Source organism: Lutra lutra, chromosome 4 (genome assembly GCF_902655055.1).
Source record: "Lutra lutra chromosome 4, mLutLut1.2, whole genome shotgun sequence".
In the NCBI taxonomy this organism is placed as follows: Eukaryota; Metazoa; Chordata; class Mammalia; order Carnivora; family Mustelidae; genus Lutra; species Lutra lutra.
This window is the reverse complement of record NC_062281.1, coordinates 20,238,725-20,264,241: the sequence shown is the minus strand read 5'-3', so window position 1 is coordinate 20,264,241 and position 25,517 is coordinate 20,238,725. Positions and strand designations below refer to the sequence as shown.

At 41.0% G+C, this 25,517-nt stretch overlaps 1 protein-coding gene across 1 annotated transcript in view; it reads left to right on the top strand.

Annotated features, from left to right (window-relative positions):
- Positions 1-25,517, top strand: part of DEPTOR (DEP domain containing MTOR interacting protein) — a 133,303-nt gene that overhangs the window by 44,634 nt on the left and 63,152 nt on the right. The window contains exons 3-4 of the mRNA XM_047725462.1: positions 738-861; positions 23,579-23,757. Of these exons, the coding sequence (XP_047581418.1) occupies positions 738-861; positions 23,579-23,757 (303 nt within the window). The remainder of the gene's footprint in view (positions 1-737; positions 862-23,578; positions 23,758-25,517) is intronic.

Genomic DNA, 25,517 nt, shown 5'->3' with positions numbered 1-25,517 from the left:
TCTCTTCGCTTTAGCCCAATTTCTCGCCATACTTCAGGTCTCTGCCTACATGCGAGCTCTTCAGAAAAGTGTCCATTCCCTGCAACTAGGTTACTGGGGTTACTGGTTATTCCTTCTTTGGTCTCCCACTGTGATATCCCCTTCTTTCGTTGCCCCCTCGCACCGTATGTTAATTCCAAGTTGACATTTCTCATTATCTCACTAGACATCACATCCTTTGAAGCTGATGCCTGCCCCAGTATTTAAAGAAGAATTTGTGGCATGACTGATGCATAGGAATGGTGTGGCCATTCTACTAGATAATGATGGTGATGATGAGGATGGTGATGATAGCTAATATTACTGTGCTAAACACGTGTACAAAATTGTAGAATGGTGTGCTTCAGAACTTAGGTAGTAAAACAAGTCTTTTTTTTTCATTTTTATTTTTTATTTTATTTTTTAAAATTTTTTATTTTTTATTAACATATAATGTATTATTAGCCCCAGGGCTACAGGTCTGTGAATCGCCAGGTTTACACACTTCGCAGCACTCACCGTAGCACACACCCTCCCCAATGTCCATAACCCCACCACCCTCTCCCTACCCCCTTCTCCCAGCAACCCTCAGTTTGTTTTGTGAGATTTTTAAGAGTCTCTTATGGTAAAACAAGTCTTAATTAACCTTTCACATCATTTGAGGAATTGAATAAGATTTTTGTTTTCTTATTTGCCTCTCTGTGTACATTGTGTTTCAGTGTGTGATGAGCACAAGGAATTCAAGGACGTCAAACTCTTCTACCGCTTTAGAAAGGATGACGGCACCTTCCCGCTGGACAATGAAGTGAAGGCCTTCATGAGGGGACAGAGGCTGTATGAGAAGTATGTCGCACATGAAATCCCCCACTGTGATCTTAACTTGTGGAGAGAGACAGGGCTATTTCCGTCTTTTTATCATTCTGCCTTCAGCCTGGCTCTTCCCTGTGGGACAGTTACATAACTGTTCCTTTGAATACGGGAAAACTCGATCACTCATTTTCTTTTCTCTTTGCCAGAAATCAAGTCGATTTCGTAAGATTCTTAATAAAGAATTTATTTAAATAGAAAATGCTTTATTTAAATAGAAAATACTTAAATATTTATTTTTTATCTTTGAGTCGATTTAGCAAAAGTCCAGAAATAAAAAAAGGTTGGAGCTCAATGTTTGCCCTCAGTAAGTAAGACAGTTGCCTATTTTCTCTTTTTGAGGACTGTTGTATAACTCAGAGGTTTAGTCTTGTGAGTGGCTGGAGAAGCAGTGTCAAGTACAGGGGAAGTTCAGGTTCAGGTCAAGAGATGAGTAGTGAGAGAACTTCAGATAGCAGGATGGTCTAAGAGGAATCATCACTCAGCTCTTTGAAGATGCCTTGTCACCCAGGAGTGTTCCATTGCTGGGTCTCAGATCTCCCCACTGGTCTGTCTCTGAGCTGATCTCCTGTTCCTGTGGCCTCTTTCCCATCCCACCTCTTGTTTTTTTGCCAAGGCAGCCACTAGAGAAAGGAGGGTGGGGGTGGGACGCTCCCTCCTTAACACTGGGTGCCTTTCAAATAGGTTGAAAATAGGTCTTTATCACACAGAAGAGCCTACTGTGTGATGGGTGTGTTGGTGCATTGGGAGGTGGGTCTGGGGAGTCAGATTAAGTAACGTGATGGTGAAGAGCCAGATAAGTTTGAATCTAGCCCTGTCACCTCCCCTCTGTCAACCTCAGTCCTCTTTTATGACTGAGGAGGGGTGATGGGACTACCTCCTAGGTGTTTAGTGCTGTTGTGGGAATTAAAAGAATAAATGTGTCAGGTACTTGAATATTTAGCTCAGTGACTGTGGTACACTGTCAGACCCCAGAGGTGATAGCCATTTCAGGTATTAGTCTGGTATTGTCCAACCACTTAATGCCGCTTAATGCCCCCTACGTGTTCCTTCTCCCATCACTTGCTTTCTAAAACTGAAGTGTAGAAAATCCCTCTTCTCCCAGACTCACATGAATTTGAAGGAAGGTATCCATCAGCACCTCCATTTGTATATCTGAGTGCAGTGCTTGTTTTGTTGCTGTTTTCTTTCTTTTTATGTTTATTAATTCTTATTTAAATTCAATTGATTAACATATAATGTCTTACTTGTTTCAGAAGTAGAGGTCAGTGGTTCATTAGTCCTATATAACACCCAGTGCTCATTCCATCACGTGCCCTCCTTAAGGCCCATCCCCCAGTTACCCCATCCCCCCACCCTGTCTCCCCTCCAGCAATCCTCAGTTGGTTTCCTGTGATGAAGAGTCTTCCGTTGTTGGTGTTTTCTTTTTCTTTCTTAGCTCCTTCTGGAAAATTCTAGTAGGTGCTAGATGTTTACATCACCAAGACAGTCCTTTCAAACTATAAGATTCTATGTTGTCAAAAATATACATGTCATTTCCATGGATCAATATTGCTGTCTTTTTTCTGTGTGCAGTTGGTCTTCCTATCATTAGTGTTCAGTGTCTCAATTTCCAAGTAAACTTATTCCTCCAAACTGCTTGTGAAATTAGTACTAGGAAAAGTAATTTAATCGGTACTTAACCTTGCATGAACTAGCTGCCTCCTCGCAGTCTTGGCCCTACACTTGGTTGCTGGAACACACTTGGAACAAACTTTGGGGCCTTTGGAATGATGGCTCAGTTTACCTACTTGAAAAGTTTTATTTAGCATTATATATTATATATATATAATATAATATAATATAATATAATATAATATAATAATATATTAATTTATTGATATAAATATATTAATTTATTCTTTGTATATTAATACAAACAATAAAATTTATTAATATGAAATTTAATATAATTTTAAAATATTTTTTACATATCATTTTTATTGTATTTCCCTGGATATCTTTTCTATGAATTCCAGCATGTACTATTATTTTGTAAGCTTTGTATACTTTCAAAATTATATGAAGAAGAAAATAGTTTTGTTCACAGCTCTTTTTAAGAAATTTATTTATTTTAGTATGGAAGGTTTTTTCCCTTTTTTTGCCAGAAAACTCGCTTAGGATATCTCTAACATTTGTGAAAGAAGTCCTTACAAAATATATGTTCCTTTTATTTTTTTTTCCTTTTAAGATAATAACAATAACATCAGTTGGTTAATAACTAAGTATCAGGCATCCTGCCTGACTAGTCCATTTATTTGGTCATCATAACAAACCCTGATTTGGATCAACTCTACCCATTTTATGGATGAGGAAAATGTGGCAGGGAGCAATTCAATCTCTTACCCAAGGTCAGTTCACTAATAAAAACATCTGGGATTTGAACGCAGAAGCCCAAAGCCCAAACTTACTGCTACTAGGCTATTGATAAATCTTAGAATGTTTATTATTAGGAAAGATTTATCATTTATTATTTATGGAGATTAAACTTATGAAATTAATGTTTTCTTCAAAATGTAGTTTATCTTAAAATGTAACATGGGGTTTGTAAATATCCAGATATGGAATTTTCTGTAAAATTCACAGAAATTTGAAAATATGAAAATACTCCAAGTAGACATTGGAGGTGAATAAAGTGATTTTTCTTCATGATGAATCTACCTATAGATTTAGGGACTAAAGAACATAAGGAGTATAATTATAGGTACCTTAACAACAAAAAAAAGAGATAAATCTATATGGTATTTTATAAAATGTGATGAAAACAGTATCTTTTATTTATAAATTAAGTTCCACAAAGCATTTCCACTAGATTATTTTATCTGAATTCTCCCAATAGACTAATGGTAGAATGGCAAATAATAATAGAAATAATAGCATAGTCATTAATGGTATAAAATATAATATAGAATACATGGGACATTACATTACTACCCTGTTTCTCAGAAGGAGCATCTGGGACCTGAGGCAATCAGGTCATTTCTGTGTGTTGGTGATACAGCGGGAGAGGGTAACAGGTGTGTGGGCTGCTGCTCCCCACACCCTCCCCGCAGCTCTGGGGGGCTGACTGTATTGTCAATATTTCCTTTTTGCTCTCCTCTTGCTTGTTTGTTCTGTGTTATTAATAGAACTTCGTGAAACCAGGTGGTTTCTGCTGGGGTTTTGCTGAGCCGGGCTGACTTGGGAGCACTTGGCTTTCTAACCTGTAGAAGTGTTTCTCAGTCTGCTGGTTTGTAGGGCAAAGCTGTACTTCGAACTTAAATTCAGTGACTCTGCTACCTCTTAGGATCCACGTGGCTCCTGTGAATGTAACTCACAGGTACTCAAACAAATTCTGGTTAAGGGGTGAAAACGGGCCCTTTCAGGGTATCCCACCAATAGAAAGGTTATGGGAGAGCTGGTGACATGAGTCCTCTGCAGAGTGAGTGACAGTGGATGTGGTTTTCAGAGTCACACAGCCCTCTGTGTGGGGGCTCACACATTAGTCTGTGTGAGTCCAATCCCAGTCTCGCAACTGGCTTGTTCCATGACCTTGAGCCGGCAGCGGAACCTCACTGATCTGTAGTCATAAATGGAAGTAAGACGGGGTCTCACCTGGAAAAGCTGCGGGGAGGACTGTACAGCCTGTACATTGCTAAGCACAGCGCTTGGCATGGGGTGAGCACCCAAGAAAAGTCAGCTGCTGATACTAGAGTAGTAAATCATAATGTAAATAAATGATACCCATTATTATTTAACCCAGAACAGAAGTTAAGAGTCCAGGAACCAGGCTACCTGGGTGTGAATCCTGGCTCCGTGCCTAATTATCAAGGATCTTCACCAAACTGTGCCTGTAATTGCCTTCCTAGTAGATGGATATATGGCCAGTATCCACCTTTCAGACTTCTTGTGGGGCTTAAATGAACTACATGATGTATAAGGCACACAGGACAGGGCCTGCCTCAGAGTAGGAGCGTATCCCGTCGCTCCTCTCCTGAGCTGGAAGCGAGTGTGAGAAAGAGGATGTGTGCCCCTGGATCGATGCCCAGACTTTGTCATTTTGCGTAATTCATCTGAGCACATTCAAGGCACAGTGCACTTTCATCAACAAGCTTTCATCAGACCTTCACTGCGCCTGAAGGTGCCTAGAAGAAGGCCTGCCATCTCTCCAGGAGGGGCTTCCCATTTCCCACTTAATTTTGCATGGGCTCACATACCCCAGACACACAACGCATGACTGTAACACATTCTCCTGAAGAGTACAATTTGTACTTTTCTTTTTTCTTTTTAAATTTTACTTATTTATTCATGAGAGAGAGAGAGAGAGAGCAGAGAGTGATAGAGAGGCAAAGGGAGAAGCAGGCTCTCCACCGAGCAGGGAGCCCGATGCGGGACTCGATCCCAGGACCCCGGGATCATGACCAGAGCCAAAGGCAAACGCTTAACTGACTGAGCCACCCAGGTGCCCCAGTTTGTACTTTTCAAATGAGACCAGCATGAACAGGATAAATATCTGTAACTTAGAAGAGCAATGTTGAATTTGTGCCGCTGCCGTCCTGTGGTAGAAGATACTTTGAGCGCATGTTCCAAACTATTAAATTTGATTATCATTCAGCAGTCAGCAAAAGAGATCACTTTAAAATGAGTTGAGCTCAGGATGATCCGTTCTATATACTGATAAAGAGAGGTAGCTATAAAAGAGAAAATGAGTTGACTGTACGAATTTGGACTTCCCTTACTAAAACTAGTAGTTGAAATGGACATCTGAAACTAACCTTGATTTCGTCGTGAGACCTGGAGGAGACTTCTCTGTTCTAGTTTAACCTCAGTCTTCACAGGGAGGTAGCTCTCTTCTAGGTCTGGTTCATATGGACATTAGTTTAGTTTTTCACCTAAAGAACCTTTGGTTTTTCTCAGCAGCAAGAGTTTCCTCTCTCCAGCCACTGATAGTCTGATTAGTTTGCTTAGGAGTGTAAGCCTAACTGAAGAATTGCTTTAAACCACCGCACGCCATTAGAGTTCCCACTGCGTCCTTTATATTCTCTCCTCGAAGGGAAATATAAGGCGGAAACTATATCCAAAGGGGAAAAGTCCTTTTGTGTGTTTTATCTTATCAGAGGTTTCTCTACCATGTGCCCTTGGGATCTTTTTCCTGTTCCCTCCCAGTGCCTGGCACAATAAATATTTGTTGAATGAACAAAGGACTCTGCACGCTCTGATTGCCTTGAGCTGCTGAGCCTGGTCCATGAAAGAGCTACAGAGAACTTGCTTTTAATGGCAAACAACAGTAACCAGAGATTTACCTTCTATTGCCTCCTTAGGGTTTACAAGGCATCTTAGGCATTAATGTGTGTGATCCCCTGTACAACTCTGGGAGTAAAACCTGGGAGACACAATTCATCCCACTGCGGAGGTGGGGAACATGAACTGGAGAGAGGTTTAATGACTGATATAGCCCTAAAGCATGGAGCTGCAGCAAATTTAATAAATACATAAAAATAAAGACTTCAAGCTTTTGACCCTATCTTGTTCCATTTTTGGGATAGAAGTGCTTTTCGAACGGAGATACGGAATTCTATGGATTGATTCAAATTTTGTGTTCAAAATGTGTTTTAATTATTTTGCATACCCTAATGAAAATACTTTCTAATAGGCTATGTACAGCACCATCACAGTTTACTTGTGCTGCCCAGTTTAACAGTGATTCATAGAATCTTGGAATAAACTTTCCTGTCTTCTTGGTTTATTTGGAGAGTGTCCTAGGATTGCATCGTAAGTGGGTTAAAAGTTGTTCCCTTTTGCAATGGCTTGTCCGAGTGACAAGGGATGATTCGATGCTGTGTAACCCATGTCAAGAACTGTTAAGAATCTTGAGATTTTACCCTACTTGCAAGCTAACAAGTTTGCCTGCCGCCATTTCCAGGGTGCCGGCAGAAGACAGGAGACCCCTGGGTCAGAGACAAGGGACGGTTTGTTGCTCTCAGCAGTAGTAATAACCAGAGTATCATACTTTCTGGAACCAGTTCCCCAAGCCTCACTTCCCACAGAATAGCACAATGGAGGCCACCTGACGCCTGCCAGGGCTGGGTTACAGAAGAGGATCCCAAGCTTGAGGAACCTGAGTTTTTTGTAATAGTCATTACGCAAACTGCTCTTTAGCACAGAGCGAGACATTATCTTTCTTATACAGGATAGTAAGCCAATCTGCCCTTTTGCTTCAGAGACTGTCACTATCTGCCTTCCAAGTCTGCTCACTATACAAGCATTCTTGAGAAGATAGTTTAGAACATATGCTGTCAGTGCTTCTACTTGCAAGATATAAAGAGATATGTAAGATCCTTGGAGAATTATCTCTGGGCAACTAAAACAAAATGCACAAATTAATTGGATTTTGTGCTGATTATTGAGGGAGCAACGAATATCCTCACCAGTATCCTTACTTCTGTATTTTGTATGTTAATCAAAACTCCCTTACAGGTTTCATTGCTTAACTTTTATAAGTAAATGTTGTGTTATAAGCATGAGATTTTAAAAAATGGGGTTTTCTGTAAAATTTTATTTGAGAAAGGAGATTTGTTGTTTAAAAAGTTTTAAAACAGGGACAGCTTTAAAGGGCCATCATCCCTTCTCACAGGGTGTTTAACAATCATTTTAAGACAAAAATGTAAAAAAAAAAAAAAGTAAGTAGTTTCATTATTGTGCAGCTCTAAGTAGAGTCACGAGAAACGTTTGACCTAGAACCACATCCTTGCTGGATGCTCCTAACCATCTCTTCTCTGTTTCTTTTCTTTAGAAAAAAAAAAAAGGTTTCTTTGTGCAAAATTGTGTGTTTCACCTGATGAGTTATTAAAATGTTTAATAATTTGTCAGGGGGAGCCCATATAAAACAAACTCACTGTTTTATCATTTTCAATATCAACACAAATATTATTTATTATTTATTATTTATTTTTTAAAAGATTCTATTTATTTATTTGTCAGATTGAGAGAGAGAGAGAGAGAGAGCAAAAGCAGGGGGAACAGCAGGCAGATGAAGAAGCAGGCTCCCCGCTGAGCAAGGAGCCCGATGTGAGGCTCGATCCCAGGACCTGGGATCATGACCTGAGCCAAAGGTAGATACCCAACCAACTGAGCCACCCAGGCACCCCAACACAAATTTTATACTGCAGTTATTTTCAAATAATTTCTCGAAACACTGCCTTATACATTCTAAGTGTAGTTGAGAGTATGGAAGACAATGTGCAGCATGTTGAAATGAACCAGCCCTGGTTCGCCTAATTTTGTTGGTTTTCCTATTTTTAACAGCTGCAGCTTCAGCCTGCCAAGGAAGGGTGAAGTAGGAACCAACCTCCTGGCTAGTTTGGTCCAGGTAGCTGAGCTCAGGCCAGTTCTCCAGGAATAGAACTAGCCAGTGTCTGCACATTTAGTGATGCCCAGCGACTGGGCAGTAGGGGTGGTGAAATGCATCTGGGAACACAGAACCGTTAGAAACACAAAAACTGGTGTTACAGCTGCTTCACACTCATCAGGGTGGTGATCACCAAAACAAACAAACAAACAAACAAACAAATGATAAATCCCAGTGTTGGTGAGGATGTGGAGAAACTGGAACCCTTGTGCATTGCTGGTGGGAATGGTGTAGCTACTGGGAAAATGGTGTGGGGAGGGAGTCCTCAAAAAATTAAACATATATATATACCAGATGACCCAGCAATTCCACTTCTGGGGCTATGTACCCAGAGGAATTGAAATCAGGGATTTGAACAGATATCTGTACACCCATATTCACAGCAGCATTATTTATAATAAATAAAAGGTCAGAGAAGCCAATGTCCATTGATGGATGAATGGATGAACAAAATGTGGTATTTACATACAATGGAATGTTATTTATCTTTATCTATTTATTATTTATTTATTTATTTTTGTTATTTAGCTTTAAAAAGGAAGAAAATTCTGACACTTGCTACATCATGGGTGACTTTATGCTATGTCACAAATGGATAAATGTCATATGATTCCACTTTTGCAAGGTCCCTAGAGGACTCAACTTCATAATGACAAAGAGTAGGTTGTCAGAGCCTGGCGTTGTGGGGTGGGTAATGGGGAGTTATTATTTAGCGGGTATAGAGTTTCAGTTTGGGGAGATGAAAAAGTTCTCGAGATGGATGGTGGTGATGATTGTAGATTCACGTGAAGCTACTTAATGCTACTGAACTATAACTTTTAAAAATAGCTAAATGGGAAGAATTTATGTTTACTGACCACAATTAAATAGATAAAATAAATTAAAAATTTTTAAATCACTTAAAAAACAAAGCTGGCCAGAGGTGGACGGAAAGCAGTCAGACAGCTTAGAGTACCAGCGAGCATGAGAAAGACAGCAAGGTGATGATCCCGTACTGATAGGACTAGGTATTGACTGGAGGAATTGCCTCCCTCTAAACTAATGAGCTAAATACCATTGTCCTCCCTTTGGCAAATAAGGAGATCCAGGCTAGAGAGGTGAACTGAGTTGCTTACCTTCACAGCCAGAGAGCGCGAGACCCCTTTCCAACGTGGTTTTCAGCACCAGAGCCCATGTTCTGAACCACTTTTCAGTCTGCACATTCTGCTTCAAAAAGTTTCTGTAGCTTCAAGCCAGGGTGGTGGCAGAAATGAAGACCACTAGATGATAGTGAGCCACAGGCAGCTTAGAAGACTTTTAAATGGATGTGAAGACAGTCTTTGAGTCTAGTTTGGGAAATCGTATTCTTACTGTCCCTTGGCAATGCCATCCCCCTGTAACGTAAGGCTGTAATAGTCCAGCTTTGTTAACCCACAGAACGGGCACCGGGCTGTGCCCATGAGAAGCCATCAGCCCTAGCTTGTCATCTACAGAGTTCTAGCTCTAGGTGTTATTTAGAAATTATTTGAAGGTAAATGCATCGCTACTTCACCAGTAGACCGGGTTCGGTGGCAGTGGAGGTGGACTGTGCTGGTTATTTCTGCCATGTTTCCCTGATCTCATGTGATTGCAGGGCTGTGGGCCAAGTCTCTGTAACATTCACTTTGCTGATCAGTTTCTGTTGCTCCTTGTCAACTTGGTAAAAGGAAAAAGCCATTTACGGTTTCTGGAATTGGGGAAGCCTTTGTCGGAGTTCTTGGCCTGCCTCTTATTGAAACATTCAACCTTTCCGACCCTGGTTTTTTTTCATCTATAAAATTGAAAGAAAAATGTGTAATTCACAGATTTGTTGTGAGGACTGAGGTAAAGCTCAGCAGAGCCTCATCTAATGCAGGAGATGTTGTATTTCTAATCCATAAGGGAAAATGCATATAGGCAAAAGTATCCTTGTGTTACCTAGACTATTAAAAAAAAAACAAACATGTGCCTTTCTGTACTAGAGTCATTCAGCATGGTGAGACTCCCAGCCTGGATGTGGGACATTTTTGTTCATCCTCCAGATCCATTCTCTTCAGGTCACAGCCCTCTGTGTGCCCCAGAGGCTGACCTACATGGACAGAGGTCATCACCACGCTCCATGGCCATTGCCTCAGTCCATGGGAGGCATGAGCAGGAAGTAAGTGGGAGGGAGGACAGTGAGGTAAGGGTGATAATTCTCTGTTCCCTCCCCACTATTGAAGGCCTCAGCTCCTGTCAGCCAGCCCTCTCCTTCCCCGCATCTCTTTTATGCTTTGGAACCTTCCCTCCCTCCAGAATCTTCAGGCCTGGAGTTGTTAATGATCCCTGCAGTCTGCTAGTCTGGGAGCTTTACTTGGTCAATGCCTTTAACCCTGCCCATAGCATCAGTAGCTCTTTCATCACGGACCAAATTTTAGTAGCTCATTTGCCCATCCATGTCGTTTCCTGCGGGGACCCCAATTGATAAGCCAATGAAACCCATCTGGGCACTGATAGGAGTTATCTTGCACCTCCTTGAGTGGACAGGCAGACAGAATTACCCACACTCCGTCTGGAGAAAATTCACTTGCTCTTTCTGTTTTTTTCTGCGCATGTACCACACATGACGGGATGGTTGGAACTGGCACCAGATTCTGTCTGTCACCACTGTTATACAAGTATGGAGTGTGGTTGGATTGAAGTAGATTATTTTGGCTCCCTTTCTGCTCCTGTTTCATCCTGGGTTCTAGCCCAGAACTACAGCAGCCATCTCCCCGATGTGATTGGGTCTCATTCTCTCCAGTTGGACCAGAAGCCCATTGAGGTCATGGATCTAGGTCATTCTTATTTAGGAAAGAAACCAATGGTTAGCCCCTTTCTCTTTTTCCTAACCTGTGGCATGTTCAAATTTGAGTAAAACCAGGGGGAAGTATTTGATCATCTAAGATCTCTGTATTTGTATTTACTCATTGTAGAGTCTTAGTGGGTCTTAGTGTAGACATTCAAAGAATAAGAATAGTAAACATAGCCATCATTTACTGAGCACTCCCTGCTCTAGGCACCATCCTAAATATTTTTCACATATTACTTCACTTAATTCTTTCTACACCTCTAACTAAGAGGGAGAGATTTTCATCATGAATTTACAGGTAAGGCAAGTGAATTTGAGACGGACCAAGAAACACACTTTAAACCTCCAGTTCCTAAAGAGTGATCCCGTCAAAGTTGCTCATAATGCTCACTCTTCTTTTTCCCACAATTGGCATTAAAACCTAAAATTGTAATTTGAGTGAACCTGTAGAAATGAAATATTCTCTCTAATATGCTTTGAGTACAGTGACCCCTGCTTACATCTGGAAGAGATCAAGAACTGAGAGTCCTTTCTAGAGGAAATAGCTGATTTGTTTTTAAATGTTAAAGTTCTAGAATGAATGGATCAAGGGGGATAGGCATGAAGAGGCTACGCCAGACATTCTGCCACATAGGGACAGGAGAACATACACAGAGTAGAAGAGCGGGCAGGACCTTCTGAGAGAACAGGCACATTTTGGAGCGAAGCAGAAGTGGATGTTTTAGGAGTGGCACCAGGGGAAGATGTGGCTGGGAGATTTTAAGGAAGGAGAGTGTTCTTACATTAGAGGCTTTGTATGGAAGCTCCCTGAGGTTGGTGGCTTTGGCTTTAAATATCAAAACAAATCCAAGAAGTATAGTTTCTATGCTGTTTATCTTGCTTTATTTGCTAAATGAAAACATCCCTACTTAATTACTGTCTCTTCACACAGAGCTGGGGAGTATAAGCAAAGACATTGTTCCATCTAATGAAAAAAAGCACCAAAGTGACAGAAAACATTTATTAATTTCAGAACCTCTAACAAAAGAGTCTTTCAGACCAGAATGTAAGGCAAGCTGGATTTTAACTTTATCAAATTTAAATTTGTAGTTAAAGTTTAAAGTTGAACTACAAATTTAAATTTTTTGAACTGTAATATATGTAAAGTACACATATCCTATGTGTACAGCTTAATAAATTTTCACAAATTTAACCCACCTATGAAACCACCTTTCTCCAAATAGTATTTTTTTTTAAATTTCCCTCTGTAGTCTACCATAATTTAATATTCTAAACAAAATTGACATTAGCATCAGTGTTAACATTCATTAGAATATAAACTATATTTTTAAGTAATTAAACTTCTTTGGCTTTTATATGTTTCATCTGTTACCTGAATGCCACTTCCTCTCACCAGATGCCTGGAATTAATTGGTTCTTCTGGTTAGTTTGAACTGTTGGACAACCTGACAAGGACAGACAGGGTTGACGAGGGTTGACTCTCTGGGGTATGTGTATGTGCCTGTGTGTATCATTTGCTCACTGCTACTTTGTACCCAGTGGTATGCGTGACTCTCTTATAGATTAGCTATAATTTTTACAACGCCATTGAAGTAAGCATTATTATCTTTATTATATCCAAGAGGAAATCCAGGATCATAGAGCCCAACCACAGCTTGGAAATCACAGAGATTCAAACCCAGGACTGCTTCTCATTTCCTCTCTCTGGAGCCATTTGTGGTGATAGGCAGGAGCAGAAAAGAAGGGAATCAACCATCACTCCTAGATTCCTTGCTTTCCTTTTGTTATCTGTATACTTCTGACTCTGTTATGGCATTTATCTGTCTTGCCCATGGGTTTTTAATATTTGCTTTTCCTCTGGAGTGTGAGCAATTTAAGGTCAAGGACCATGTCTTTTCATTGCTGCATCTCCTGGGACATAGAAGATGCTCAATAAATATTTATTGGGGGCGCCTGGGTGGCTCAGTGGGTTAAGCCGCTGCCTTCGGCTCAGGTCATGATCTCAGGGTCCTGGGATCGAGTCCCGCATCGGGCTCTCTGCTCAGCAGGGAGCCTGCTTCCCTTCCTCTCTCTCTGCCTGCCTCTCTGCCTGCTTGTGATCTCTGTCTGTCAAATAAATAAATAAAATCTTTAAAAAAAAAAATAAAAATAAAAATAAATATTTATTGAATTGATGAATGAGTATTATTTTTAACAACTTTACTAAGATTAATTCCCATGTTATGTAATTGACCCAATAAAGTATACTTCTTAATGGTTATTAGTATATTCATAGATATGTGCAGTCATTACCAATTGCAATTGTAGAACATTTTCATCACCTCAGAAAGAAACTCTGTTAACTCTTACCTATCACTTCCCTATTCTTTCATCTGTCCCTAAGCAACCACTAATTCTGTCCCTCTAGCTTTTTCTGTTCTGATCATCTCATGTGAATGGAATGATACAATACATGGTCTTTGGTGACTGGCTTCTTTCATTTATTATGTTTTTCAAGGTTCATCCCTTTGTAGTTTATATCACTACTTCATTCCTTTTTGTAGCCAAATACTATTCCATTGTACGGATAGATAACATTTTCAGTTTCCTCAGTGGATGGGTGCTTGGGTGGTTCTAATTTTCAGCAATGATGAATAGTGCTGCTATGAACATTGGTGTTCACAAGTTTTTCTGTGGACATATGTTTTCATTTCTCCTGGTTATACAGCGAGGAGTAGAATGACTGGATCATGTAGTGGTTTGAGGAACTGAGAGATTGTTTTCTGCAGTGGCTGCACCATTTTAAATTTCCACCAATAGTGTATGAAGCATCCAATTTCCCCACATCCTTGCAAACAACTTGTTATAATCTGATTCTTTGATTCTAGCCAGCTAAGGGGTGTGAAGTGATAGCTCATTGTGGTTTTGGTTAGCAGTTCTTGATGACCAATGATGCCTAGCCTCTTTCTCTGTGCTTCTTGGCTATCTGTATATCTTCTCTGGCTTATTGAGATCATTAGTCCCCTTAGAAATTGGGTTATTTTTCTTTATTATTGAGCTTTAAGTGTTCTTTATGTATTCTGGATGCAAATGCATCGTCAGATATATGCTTTGCAAATATTTTCTCCTATTCTGTGAGCTGTCTTTTCGCATTCTTACTGGTGCCTTTGAAGTATGAGAGTTATAAATGTTGATGTAGTCCCATTTATCTATTTTTTATTTTGTCACTGGTGCTTTTGGTGTCCTAACTAAGAATCCTTTGCCCAATCCAAAGTCTTGAAAATTTGCCCGTATGTTTTCCTATAAAAATTTTATGGTTTTAACTCTTACACTTAGGTCTTTAATATATTTTGGGGTTTTTTTTTGTATAAGGTGTGAGGTAAGGGTCTAACTTCATTTTTTAACTTTTAAAATTTATTATTATTATTATTATTATTATTATTATTATTATTATTTTTGCATGTGGCTTTCTAATCATCTCAGCACAATTTGTTGGAAAAAAAAATTGTTTCCCATTTGGGAGGCCTTGGAACCCTTGTTAAAAATCAGTTGACCACAGATGTGTCAACACAGTGATTTTAAATCTGTTTTAAGAGGAGTGGAGTCTTATGATCGTACAACATAACATCTTGGTTGAAAAAAGAGACCAGAGCCTGTTTCCCTTCCTCTTTCACACCACTTCCACAAAGTACAGTACAAAGTGGTCCTCCTGTCACCCAACCCATGAACCTGTACAAAAGTAGCACCTACTTGTCATGTGTTCAGTTTTTTCATCACTTTCTTACCTCTTTAAAATACACTTATTTTCCCTAGTGGGTATTGTCTTCAATTTGTCTTCATGGCTTCATCTTGCCTCTCCTAAGCTGCTTTCTTTGCCCGTTTCTTTCTTTGTTTTTGGCCTCAAATGCTTCTATTTCCTAATAATTCTGGAAGCATTCAACATAAATAATAACGATTCCCTTAGGAGAAGCCTTTATAATATGTTTGAGAACCCAGCTTCCCTGGACAGTTGTTGGAAAAGGCCAACAGAGGTTGGAATTGTTTTGAAGATATTGTAGAAATGCTCGGCTTCTCCTCTTCATGTGTAATTTTACAGTCATGAAACCATAGCTGAATGTGGCCTTTTAGGGCAGCTGTGGCCTTGCAGTGGCACTTGGCTTCTGTCTAAAGCTGACTCAAGTTCTGAAAATGTTTACTACAACAACACTGAAAACCACGGGCGATGTGAAAATTACAGCTCCGGTTCCAAAATATCAGTCTCTTCAGAGCATAAAGCCAATACTAAGAAGTTCTAGTTTTTCTTCCAGCAGATTTAAAATAACAAGCAAGGAGGAAGGGATTTCACCTTTCAAAGACAAATCACCCTATTACTGTTGCTTGTGATATTCTGTTTTCCCTCGGTTGATTAACAAGTATTTATTTGAGCACTTCATGTATACGCCTTCCCTAGGCTCAGATTCTGTTTGTTTTGTATGTTTGTTTTTTAAGAAATAAAAACATTTAAGGCATGGTGTCTATCTTTCAGAAGCTTCTAGCTTAGCTCAAGTGCATTAAAAATTGAATGGATATATAAACCATGGCACTGATTTTAAGTTCAAAACAGAGAGAGAGCTGTCTGGATTGTACTTTAGTTGGGATAGCCTCAAAGAGGAGTTAGTACTCAATCCAGCCCTTTAAAAGAGGCCAACTGCATCATTTCGTACCTAGTGCAAATGAGAACCAGGTAATTTTTGCCCTTTCCTTCTGGCTAGTGCATTCTTTTCCGCACAGGACTGCTCGTGAGGAATTAGGGCTAGACTTTAGCCCTCCTTTTTACCTGCAGCCAGGTTTCCTTGTACAGTGAACAACCTGTATCATTGTACAATGACCTCCCACCCCCTTTTAAAGAATGGTTTGGATTTCTTCAAGAAAGAAAGGAGAGGAGATGTGAGGGAACACCACGAGTAAGGAATGAAGACGAAAATGAGGATGTTCAATTCAGTGTATAATATGAAGACGAAAGCAGGAGTGAAAGTAGGTAAAAGATATTCGTTGGCAAAGGATTAAAATGCTGTTTTTTCTTTCTTTCCCTCACCCTTTCCAGTGTATACCATCTTTACTCGTATTAACTGAATAATTTTCTGTTTACTAGTTCCAAGTCTAATATGAAAATTATGTCAGTTTATCAGTATAACATCTGTTCTATAGATAATAGCATAATACTTAAAAATACCCATACTCATGTAAGCATTTCTACCTAATTAATACCTTCTTTCTAATCACAGAAGTCAATGTTACACATTCAAGCTATATGTTGGGAGCATACGGGTAAATATATAATTTCTATTTGGGAGCTTCTTTATTGTATTGGGTATTAATATAAACATTTTGTCAGGAACAAGTGATGCAGTTAAGCATAAACTTAACCTTGGGGAGACTAGGTGGCTCAGTCAGTTGGGTTGAGCCATCTGACTCTTCATCCTGGCTCAGGACGTGATCTCAGGGTCGTGTGATCGAGCCCTGCATGGGGCTCTGCACTGAGCTTGGTGCCTGCTGAAGATTCTATCTCCCCCTCTCCCTCTGCCCATCCCTTGCCCCCTTATTTTGTGTGTGCATGCTCTCCCTCTAAACACAAACAACAACAACAAAAACCCCAACAAAACAAAACTTAATATGACTTCTTTATTGATAACATTTTCCCCCAGTTACAAAAACAGTACCTTCTCTCTGGGGAATAATTTGAGTAATAGAGTATTCCATTAAGAAGGAAACAAAAATCATTCACAAACTACCCCCAGGAGTAAGAAACTCTTTTAATATTTGGGTAAATGAATATTTTATTTTTAATGGTTCTCATATATATTAAGTTACATATTTTGCCTTTCAAAATAATTTATCATTATGTTAACACAGGATTTTTTAAAAAGCTAACTTTCTGAATCCTAAACCACCTTTTTGGCCACATAGCCCATGGGTCATTGTGACTCTCCCTAGCTTATGCCCTTGAGTACCATTTACCTACGTTCTCATGTTATATAGGGCCTTCTCAACTATTCTGAATTTTTTTTTCAGGGCACAAGGAGATCGCTATCATCTTATTTCTATTTCTGTACTGGGCCCCTCAATGTAGCAGTTCTTCTATTGTAATGCTGCCTTCCCCTGGTTAAAGTGGGTCTGGGAAATGTGACTCAGATATATATCCAGGAAAGGTTGACATCAACTCACGTGCACAATCAAAATCTGTTTCATACATGCTTATGGGAGGCAGGGATTGCTAATGCCTAGCGCTGTATTTGGCATGTGGCCTTCTGTCATGATTATAGGCCAGAGCAGGACAATTTTGATGAAAAATGAATTTGTTCTATAAAATATAAGAGTTCTGAGCCTCGTATATACTTCCGATTACTAATTAAACTAGAGTTGTTATTCTAGTCTGGAGAAACACACACAGAATTTCAATCCATTTTGGATTGAAGCCACAGAAGGTTTTGATTTGATCCAAATAATGGGCTCATCTAGAAAACTTTTATCGTCATCGTCAACATTGTCATCTTCATCCTCTTCATCATCATCATGGCTAAATGCATTCGGTGCGTGCAGGGGCAGCTTGGCGACTGTGATTGAAGCATTTCGTGCATTATTCCACTCACTGCAGACCTCCCCAAATAGTCACCCTTCCACTCCCCAGTGTACACTTAGGGAAGCAGGATCCTACGGTTAACATGTATATAGAGTTCGGATTTAAAGCTGGATTTGTCTTGAATCTCATACTTTTAAAACTACCCTATCCTTTAAGTAAAAAATATTAAATAAATGAGGAAGAGAAAACACACAGCTGTAAATGAGCTAACTATTGAAATTGCCTTTCATTGGTTAATGAAAATAAAGCAGCATGGTACCTCCTCTTCCAGATGGTTCCAAATATTCCGCCTCTTCCTATATGTGCATGTTGCTCTTTCCACAAAGAGCTGGTGCATGTATCACCTCCCGTTGAGTCTGGCCTGAGTCTGATGGCTTCAATAAATGCAATTCTGGGCAATTGACATTCTGTGACTTCAGAGCCTAACAATTTAGAAAGCCTGGCGGGTTGATTGGTTTTTTGATGAGTGCCAAGATAGTTCAGCGGGGGATGAATAATCTCTCTTCAATGGTGACAGAACAGCAGGATAGCCACATGCAAAAGAATGAAGGTGGGCCCCAGCCCCATGCCTTATAGAAAATGAGCTCAAAATGGATTATGGAACGAGATGTAAGGACCCTAAAACTGTAAAACTCTTAGGAAGAAGACATAGGAGTAAATACATTTTCCTGGGCTTGGACCAGGCAGTGGTTTCTTAGCTGTGACACCAAACACACAAGGGACAAAAAGAGAAAAATGGAGAATTCGGACCACTTCAAATTTAAAACTTTGGGGTGTACAAGCAATATGATGAAGAAACTGAAAAGACAACCCACAGGAGTGGGAGAAAATATTGGCAAATCATATGTCTGATAATGGACTTGCATCCTGCCTATAAAAGACATTTAAAATTCAAAAATCAAAAGACAAGTAACCTAATTTAAAAAATGAACTAAGGATCCAAGTAGACATTTTCCCAAATATGTACACATGAACAATAAGCACGTGAAAATATGCTTAATATTATTAATCACCAGGGAAAATGGAAATCAAAACCACAGGGAGATACCACTTCACACCTGCTAGGAAGGCACTCAGAAAAATGAATAGATGGTATCAACTGCTGGTGAGGATGGGAGCAAATTAGAACCCTCACACTTCACTGGTGGGAATGAAAATGGCACAACCACTATGGAAACAATCTGACAGTTTCCCAGAAGGTTAAACAGTAACCAAAGTGATCCAACAATTCTACTCTTAGATGTACACAAAGACATATGTCTACACAAAAAATCTTATATGAATATTCATAGCAGCATTATTCCAAGAACCCCAAAATGGAAACAACCCAAATGTCCATTAACTGATGCATGGATGAGCAAAAATGTAGTATATCCATAGGACGGAATATATTTGGCCATACTGTGGAGAGAATAGAATATTAATATACACTCCAGAATGGCATGAAATTCAAACACATTATGCTGAATGAAAGGAACCGGTCACAAAGGCCATGTACGTATGATTTCTATGAACTGTGTAGAGCAGGCAAATTGTAGACGCAGAACACAGATTAGTGTTCACCTAAGGATGGGGCAGTGAGGAAGTGGGGAGTGATTGTGATAGGGTTTCCTTTTGGGGTGATGGAAATGTTCTAACATGGATTGTAGTGATGGTTGTCTACTCTGTGTATAAATACTGTTGAATTATACATGTTAAGCGGGTTCACTGTATGGTAAGTAAAAACCATAGACTAGTTCTGGTAATGTCTGCCCCCTCCCTCTTGGGCTCTCCATCTCAACGTCCAGGCTGCCTCACTGGACAGAGATGCTCTGTTGACTGAGGAGCATGGCAGCACCAGACACCTAGCCCTAGCCACCGTCTGCCTACAAGTTCACGAGTGACCCCTAGCAAGAGTGACAGAGGAACTACCAGCTGAGCCCCAGGTAACCCACAGAATACTTAGATACAATGAAATGATGGTTGTTTAAAAGCCACCAGCTTTGAGGATAGCTTGCTACATAGCGAAACACAGAAACAAGTAGTCAGTCTTGCCTTAGCTCTATGACCACATATTAGTACCAAAGTCAAGTCCCGTGAAAGCATTTTGCTTAGAGAGGAACCTGTATAAGGGACATTATTTGATTTTAAGAAGAAATGAAATGAGGAAGGACTAAGGCTGGTGGGGGCATGTTTTACATGGCAAGCTGCGTCAGGGCAGGCAGGCCTGCCAGCTGGTCTCTTTCCTAAAGCTCACATTGGCACTGGGGGCTAGCCGGCTACTTGTCCAGAGGCCACCAGCGACTTAGCAGGAGCTCTAGAGGTCTGGCAGGTCATGTTTCTGGTTACAAGAAGTGACATAAGTAAACCCTATCCACTTGTCCTCCCCACACCCAAAAGGAAAATCACTGAGCTAGAAGGGACAGAGTGTTATAAAGAGAGATAAAAGCCAGGTGGGTCCATCTATGTCTTAAATGGAGACTGTCAACAGGGAAGGAATTCTAGATTCCCAATCCTGCGCCCGGCCATGACTTCCATATAACAGGACTCTGAAGATTCTGCTGGGAAGCCTGGAGGGAGTGCCAAGGAGTTTCCCTTGTCATTTCATAGCTGTTGGGCACAAATCCATCCTGCTCTGGGATAGACACCATGATTGATTAAGTAGTGTAACATATTGTATCTACCTTGTCTTTTGAACTGTAGAGCTGTTTCATTCACACTCAGGGATGATATCCCCAATCATGGATGAAAATGGCATTATACTCCTGAGAAAAGGAGGCTGAAACAAAGAAAAGTGGCTTGTTTTATATCTCACAGCCAAGTGGTCTATTCCGAATAAACTTAAGTCTTCAAATTCCTAGCCCAGCATCCTTTCCACAGCAGAATTGGCTTCTAAGTCTGAAAGCACTGAAAAAGCACATACTGTGAATGGACCTTCAGGTGTGGAGGTTCAATTACCCCAAATGAAATGATTAATAAATATGTATAACTTGCTTCTTAGCATGACTCTGAGCAAGTTTCCTACCAGCAACATTGAGTGCAATCATTTAATTTTTTCTCATATGAATGAGAATTAGATTTTGGAAATTCAGATACGATTGACATATCATTATATGTGTTGTGTTAAAGACTGACATTTTTCTCATGTGGATGAAGAGGGGGTTGGATTTCTGTGATCGCTAAGGTTTTGTCCTGCTCTAGAGTGAAATGGTACAACTTGTGTTGCATATTCTTGTTAGTTTGAAAAGAAAATGAGGGTTTTTAAAAGAAAGAAACTTTCATGCAGAAGATAGGAACTTATTAGGAATCGTTCTAAAAGAGGAAGATGACACAATGGTTTTGGTATTTTATGGGATTCAGTTTTCCATTGAACAAAGTTTTGTGGGTAAACATGGTCCATAACCTAGTGGAGCTTATGAGTGAGTAGAGACAGTAGTCTTTAATCTGATAATGACAGACTGTACAGGGAGCAATGAGATGGCCTAATGGAGACCCAAGGATAGCTGAGGTAACAAAGGATAAGGAGTCAAGTAGTCTTAAGGAGTAGAAGAGTGGAAAGGTGGGGGAGACCATTCCAGCTGCAAGAATAACATATTCAAAGGCCCTGTGGCAGATGATATATGATATATTGAAGAGCTATAAGAAGACCATCTCTGAAGCACAATGAGGTCAGAGGTGAAGATGGTCCTAAAGGGATAAAGGGAAAGATCATGCATGCATTAGAGGCCATATAAAGGATTTCAATGTTTAGCCTCAAAGCAACCAGAAACTACTAAATTGTATTTTCATCAAGAGTAGGAACATTGAAACATTATCAGGTTTGAGTTTGAAAAAGATAAATTTAATTGCTGTGTCTGAACTTAGATGCTTGAGGTTGGGTTGCAAACAGGAGGGCATACATAGTAAAGTCTAATGAAGAAACCATTGTAATTGGGTTAATGGTGTCAGTGTTATGGACTAAAGTAGTGACAGCATTGGAGAGGGGAAGGCCTAGATCTATGAGTATGATTTGGGATATAAAATTCACAATTCATATGACTGCCTGGATGGGGGGGAAATGAGGAACATGGAGGCATTGAGGATACTGCCTTGTTTTCTGGCAGGATGATGGAAGCACTCAATGGCACAGGACCAGGTTTGGAGGAAGAACCCAGGTTCAGGTCTGGGTTTGTTGATGTTGAGGTCTTTGAGATGTCTGTATGGATCCAAAGGTCCGGAGTTGGGAATATAGGCCCGATTCAGGAACATAATGTTGGGGATCTTTCGGACATGGATGGCAATTGAAGCCAGGAGGTTGAATGAACTTCCCTGAGAGACTGAGCAATAAGAAAAGAGGTATGTGGGGTACAGAATCTCAAGAGATTCCAGCCTTTAAAGTCCAGGGAGATGAGCAGGAGCCAATACAAAGATAACTGAGAAGGAGGTAGGAAGAGAGGGACAAGAGGGAAAGCAGGACACGGTAATACTCCTCCGCGAGAGGGAAATGTTCAGTAGCATCTAATGCTATTAACACCAGCCCAAATGGGTATCTTCAAAATGCCCATCGTATATGGATGCAAGGGAGAATACTCCAGCCCCCGTAGGAGTTTTTCGGGAGGTGTGGTGAGGACAGAAGCGAGGGCAGTTGGAGAAGGCTGAAGAAGAAGGCGTGAGAAACAAGTTCTGTGGGAACGGGGGTGTTGTGAAGGAGTGGCTTACGTCAGTGCAGGCTGCTGGAACAAATGCCACAGACTGGGTGGCTTAAACAATAAACTCTCATTTCTCACAGCTGGGAGGCCGGGAAGTCCAAGATCAAGGCGCCACATAGATCTGGGGTCTAGTGAGAGCCCTCTCCTTGGTGTGCAGACAGTCTTCTCATGTCCTCGTCAAGAAAGAGGAGAAGGGAGTTGAGGGAAATTGGAAGGGGAGATGAACCATGAGAGACTATGGACTCTGAAAAACAATCTGAGGGTTTTGAAGGGGCAGGGGGGTGGGAGGTTGGGGGATCCAGGTGGTGGGTATTGGAGAGGGCACGGATTGCATGGAGCACTGGGTGTGGTGCAAAATAATGAATACTGTTACGCTGAAAAAATAAAAAATTAATTAAAAAAAAAAAAGGAAAAGAAAGAAAGGCAGAACCAAGATCTCTGTCTCTTCTTATAAGGGCCAGTAATCCTATCATGGGAGGCTTTTTCCTCATGAAATAATCCCCCCAAAGGTCTCTGCTCCAATACCATCACACTGGACATCAACATTTCAGTATATGAATTTTGAGGGGACACGAGTATTCAACCTGTGATAGTTGTCTTGTAAGCCTAGTGGTTTGGGAAACTGAATAACTCCTTGTGGAAAGAAATACTAACCTTTTTAGAAAGGCTGGGTCCATAAATTGCCCTTTTCAAGGTACCTAAATGGAATGCAGTCTGCTTCTGTGGGTTTTGGATTACATTTCCAGGGCTTTGTTTTTCTTTTTTCTTTTTATTCCTTTTTTTTTCCTTTTTTCCTATTCTTGTCTCTTCTCTTCTCTTCGTTTCTTTCTTTCTTTCTTTTTTTTTTTTTTTTAAGAAATCGCTACATCCAACGTGAGGCTTGAATTTACAACAATCAAGAGTTGTGTGCTCTATCGAAAGAGCCAGCCAGGCACCCACCAGTTTTTGTTTTGTTTTGTTTTGTTTTCCTTTTCTCTCAATTACCAGGAGAAAATGCATCTTGTTCACTCCTGAAGCAGGTCCCTCTGTTAGAAATGACATGTGTAACAGCACGTGATGGCCACATCTGTCTAACAACTTGGCTGTGAGACTTCGCAGACACCTAGGATGTAGGATCTCAAAGGAGCAATTTTCCCTCCCTGTAGGCTTATTTTTCTTCCCTTCCTTCCTCCCAGGCTGATGAGCCCTGAAAACACTCTGCTGCAGCCCAGGGAAGAGGAAGGGGTCAAGTATGAGCGCACCTTCATGGCATCTGAGTTCCTGGACTGGCTGGTCCAGGAAGGCGAGGCCACCACAAGGAAGGAGGCTGAGCAGCTCTGCCACCGGCTCATGGAGCACGGCATCATACAACATGGTGAGTGTGTGGGTCGGCTTCCGCCGAGGTCATGGATGATCCTAAAATCATGTGGCTTACAACGGCACGTGTGTGTTTCTCACTCATGGGTTTGTTGTTCCTCTGTACGGGCCTGGGCTCAGCTTAGCCTGTCTCCAAACTGGGCTCAGGTTCAGCTGGGCTGGCCGTGCGTTCTCGTGCTGGGACCCGGGCTAAAGGAACATTTACTCCCGGGGAGTAAATTGTTCTTATAGATGAGGCCGGAAGCTTAAAGAGGACAGGTGGATCCTTACAGCATCTCCGAAAACTTCTGTTCAGATGTGATGTAACATCCTCAGCACCCGTATCCGATTGGCTACAGCAAGTCCCCGGGTCCAGTCCAGATGGGAAGTAGATGTTTCTCACCAAGTTGGGTGCAAGGGGAGGGTACCATTTGCTGAACCACGGTACAAACCACCACAGTGAAGGATTCATCCAAAAGACCTCGTAAGAGTTTGACTTTCCTTTTAGGGCTGACTCATAATGATGATGGCATAACCTATTGGTTAGGAACATTAGTTATCTATTGCTGCCTCAGAAATTACCCCAGACATTAAAGCTATAAAGCAATAATAAATGTTTATTACCTCCCACAGTTTCTGTGGGTCAGCAGGTTAGGAGAAGCTTAGCTGGGTGGTTCTGGGGTGGCGTCTCTCATGAGATTGCAAAGATGTCAGTCGAGGGCTACCATCGTCTGAAGGCCTGGCCAGCTACAGGATTGGCTTCCACAGGTGGCCCTGTGTGTGCCTCACAAGTTGGTGCTGGACATTGGCAGAAAGCTTCTGTCCAGTGCTGTCTGGACTTCTTCATAAGGCTGCTAGAGAGTTCTTAGGCTTCGGACATGGCAACCTGGCCATTATTGAGGAGGGAGAATCTAAGAGGATGCAAGACAGAAACTGCCGTATCTTCTAAGTGAGCCCTGGAAATCACACACTGTCATTTCCTCAGGACTCCACTGGTGACCAGGTTGACCCTATTCGGTGAGAGAGGACTATACAAGGGTGGGAGTACCAGGAGGCAAGGACCACCAGAGCCATCCCAGAGGCTGGCTGTTGCAAGAACGAAGGCTCTGGAATCCCAACTCCACCAGTTATAGCTACTTGCCTTCTCTCATCTCTAAAATGGGAATATCTACACAGGATGTTGTAAGAATAAAAGTGGCTGATGTAAACCACTCAGTTCAATGCCCTGATCTTAATAAGTGCTCAGTGTATTAACACAGCTGCAAGGTGTAGGCTCTGAGCAGCGAGGAAGGGGCTGGGAACGAGGTAAACACATCAGCCTAAAAGTTAATAGGAAAAGGGGCACCTGGGTGGCTCAGTAGGTTAAAGCCTCTGCCTTCGGCTCAGGTCATGATCTCGGGGTCCTGGGATCGAGCCCCACATCGGGCTCTCTGCTCGGCAGGGAGCCTGCTTCCCCCTCTCTCTCTGCCTGCTTCTCTGACTACTTGTGATCTCTGTCTCTGTCAGGTGAATAAATAAAATCTTTAAAAAAAAAAAGTTAATAGGAAAGGTCATACTTGAGTCATTCTTTTATTATTATTATTATTTATTTATTTATTTATTTGTCAGAGAAGAGAACACACACACAAGCAGGAGAAGTGGCAGGCAGAGGGAGAAGCAGGCTCCTTGCTGAGTAGGGAGCCTGGTGTGGGACTCCATCCTGGGATGCTGGGATCATGACCTGAGCTGAAGGCATGTTTTTTTTTTTTTAAGATTTTATTTATTTATTTGACAGAGAGA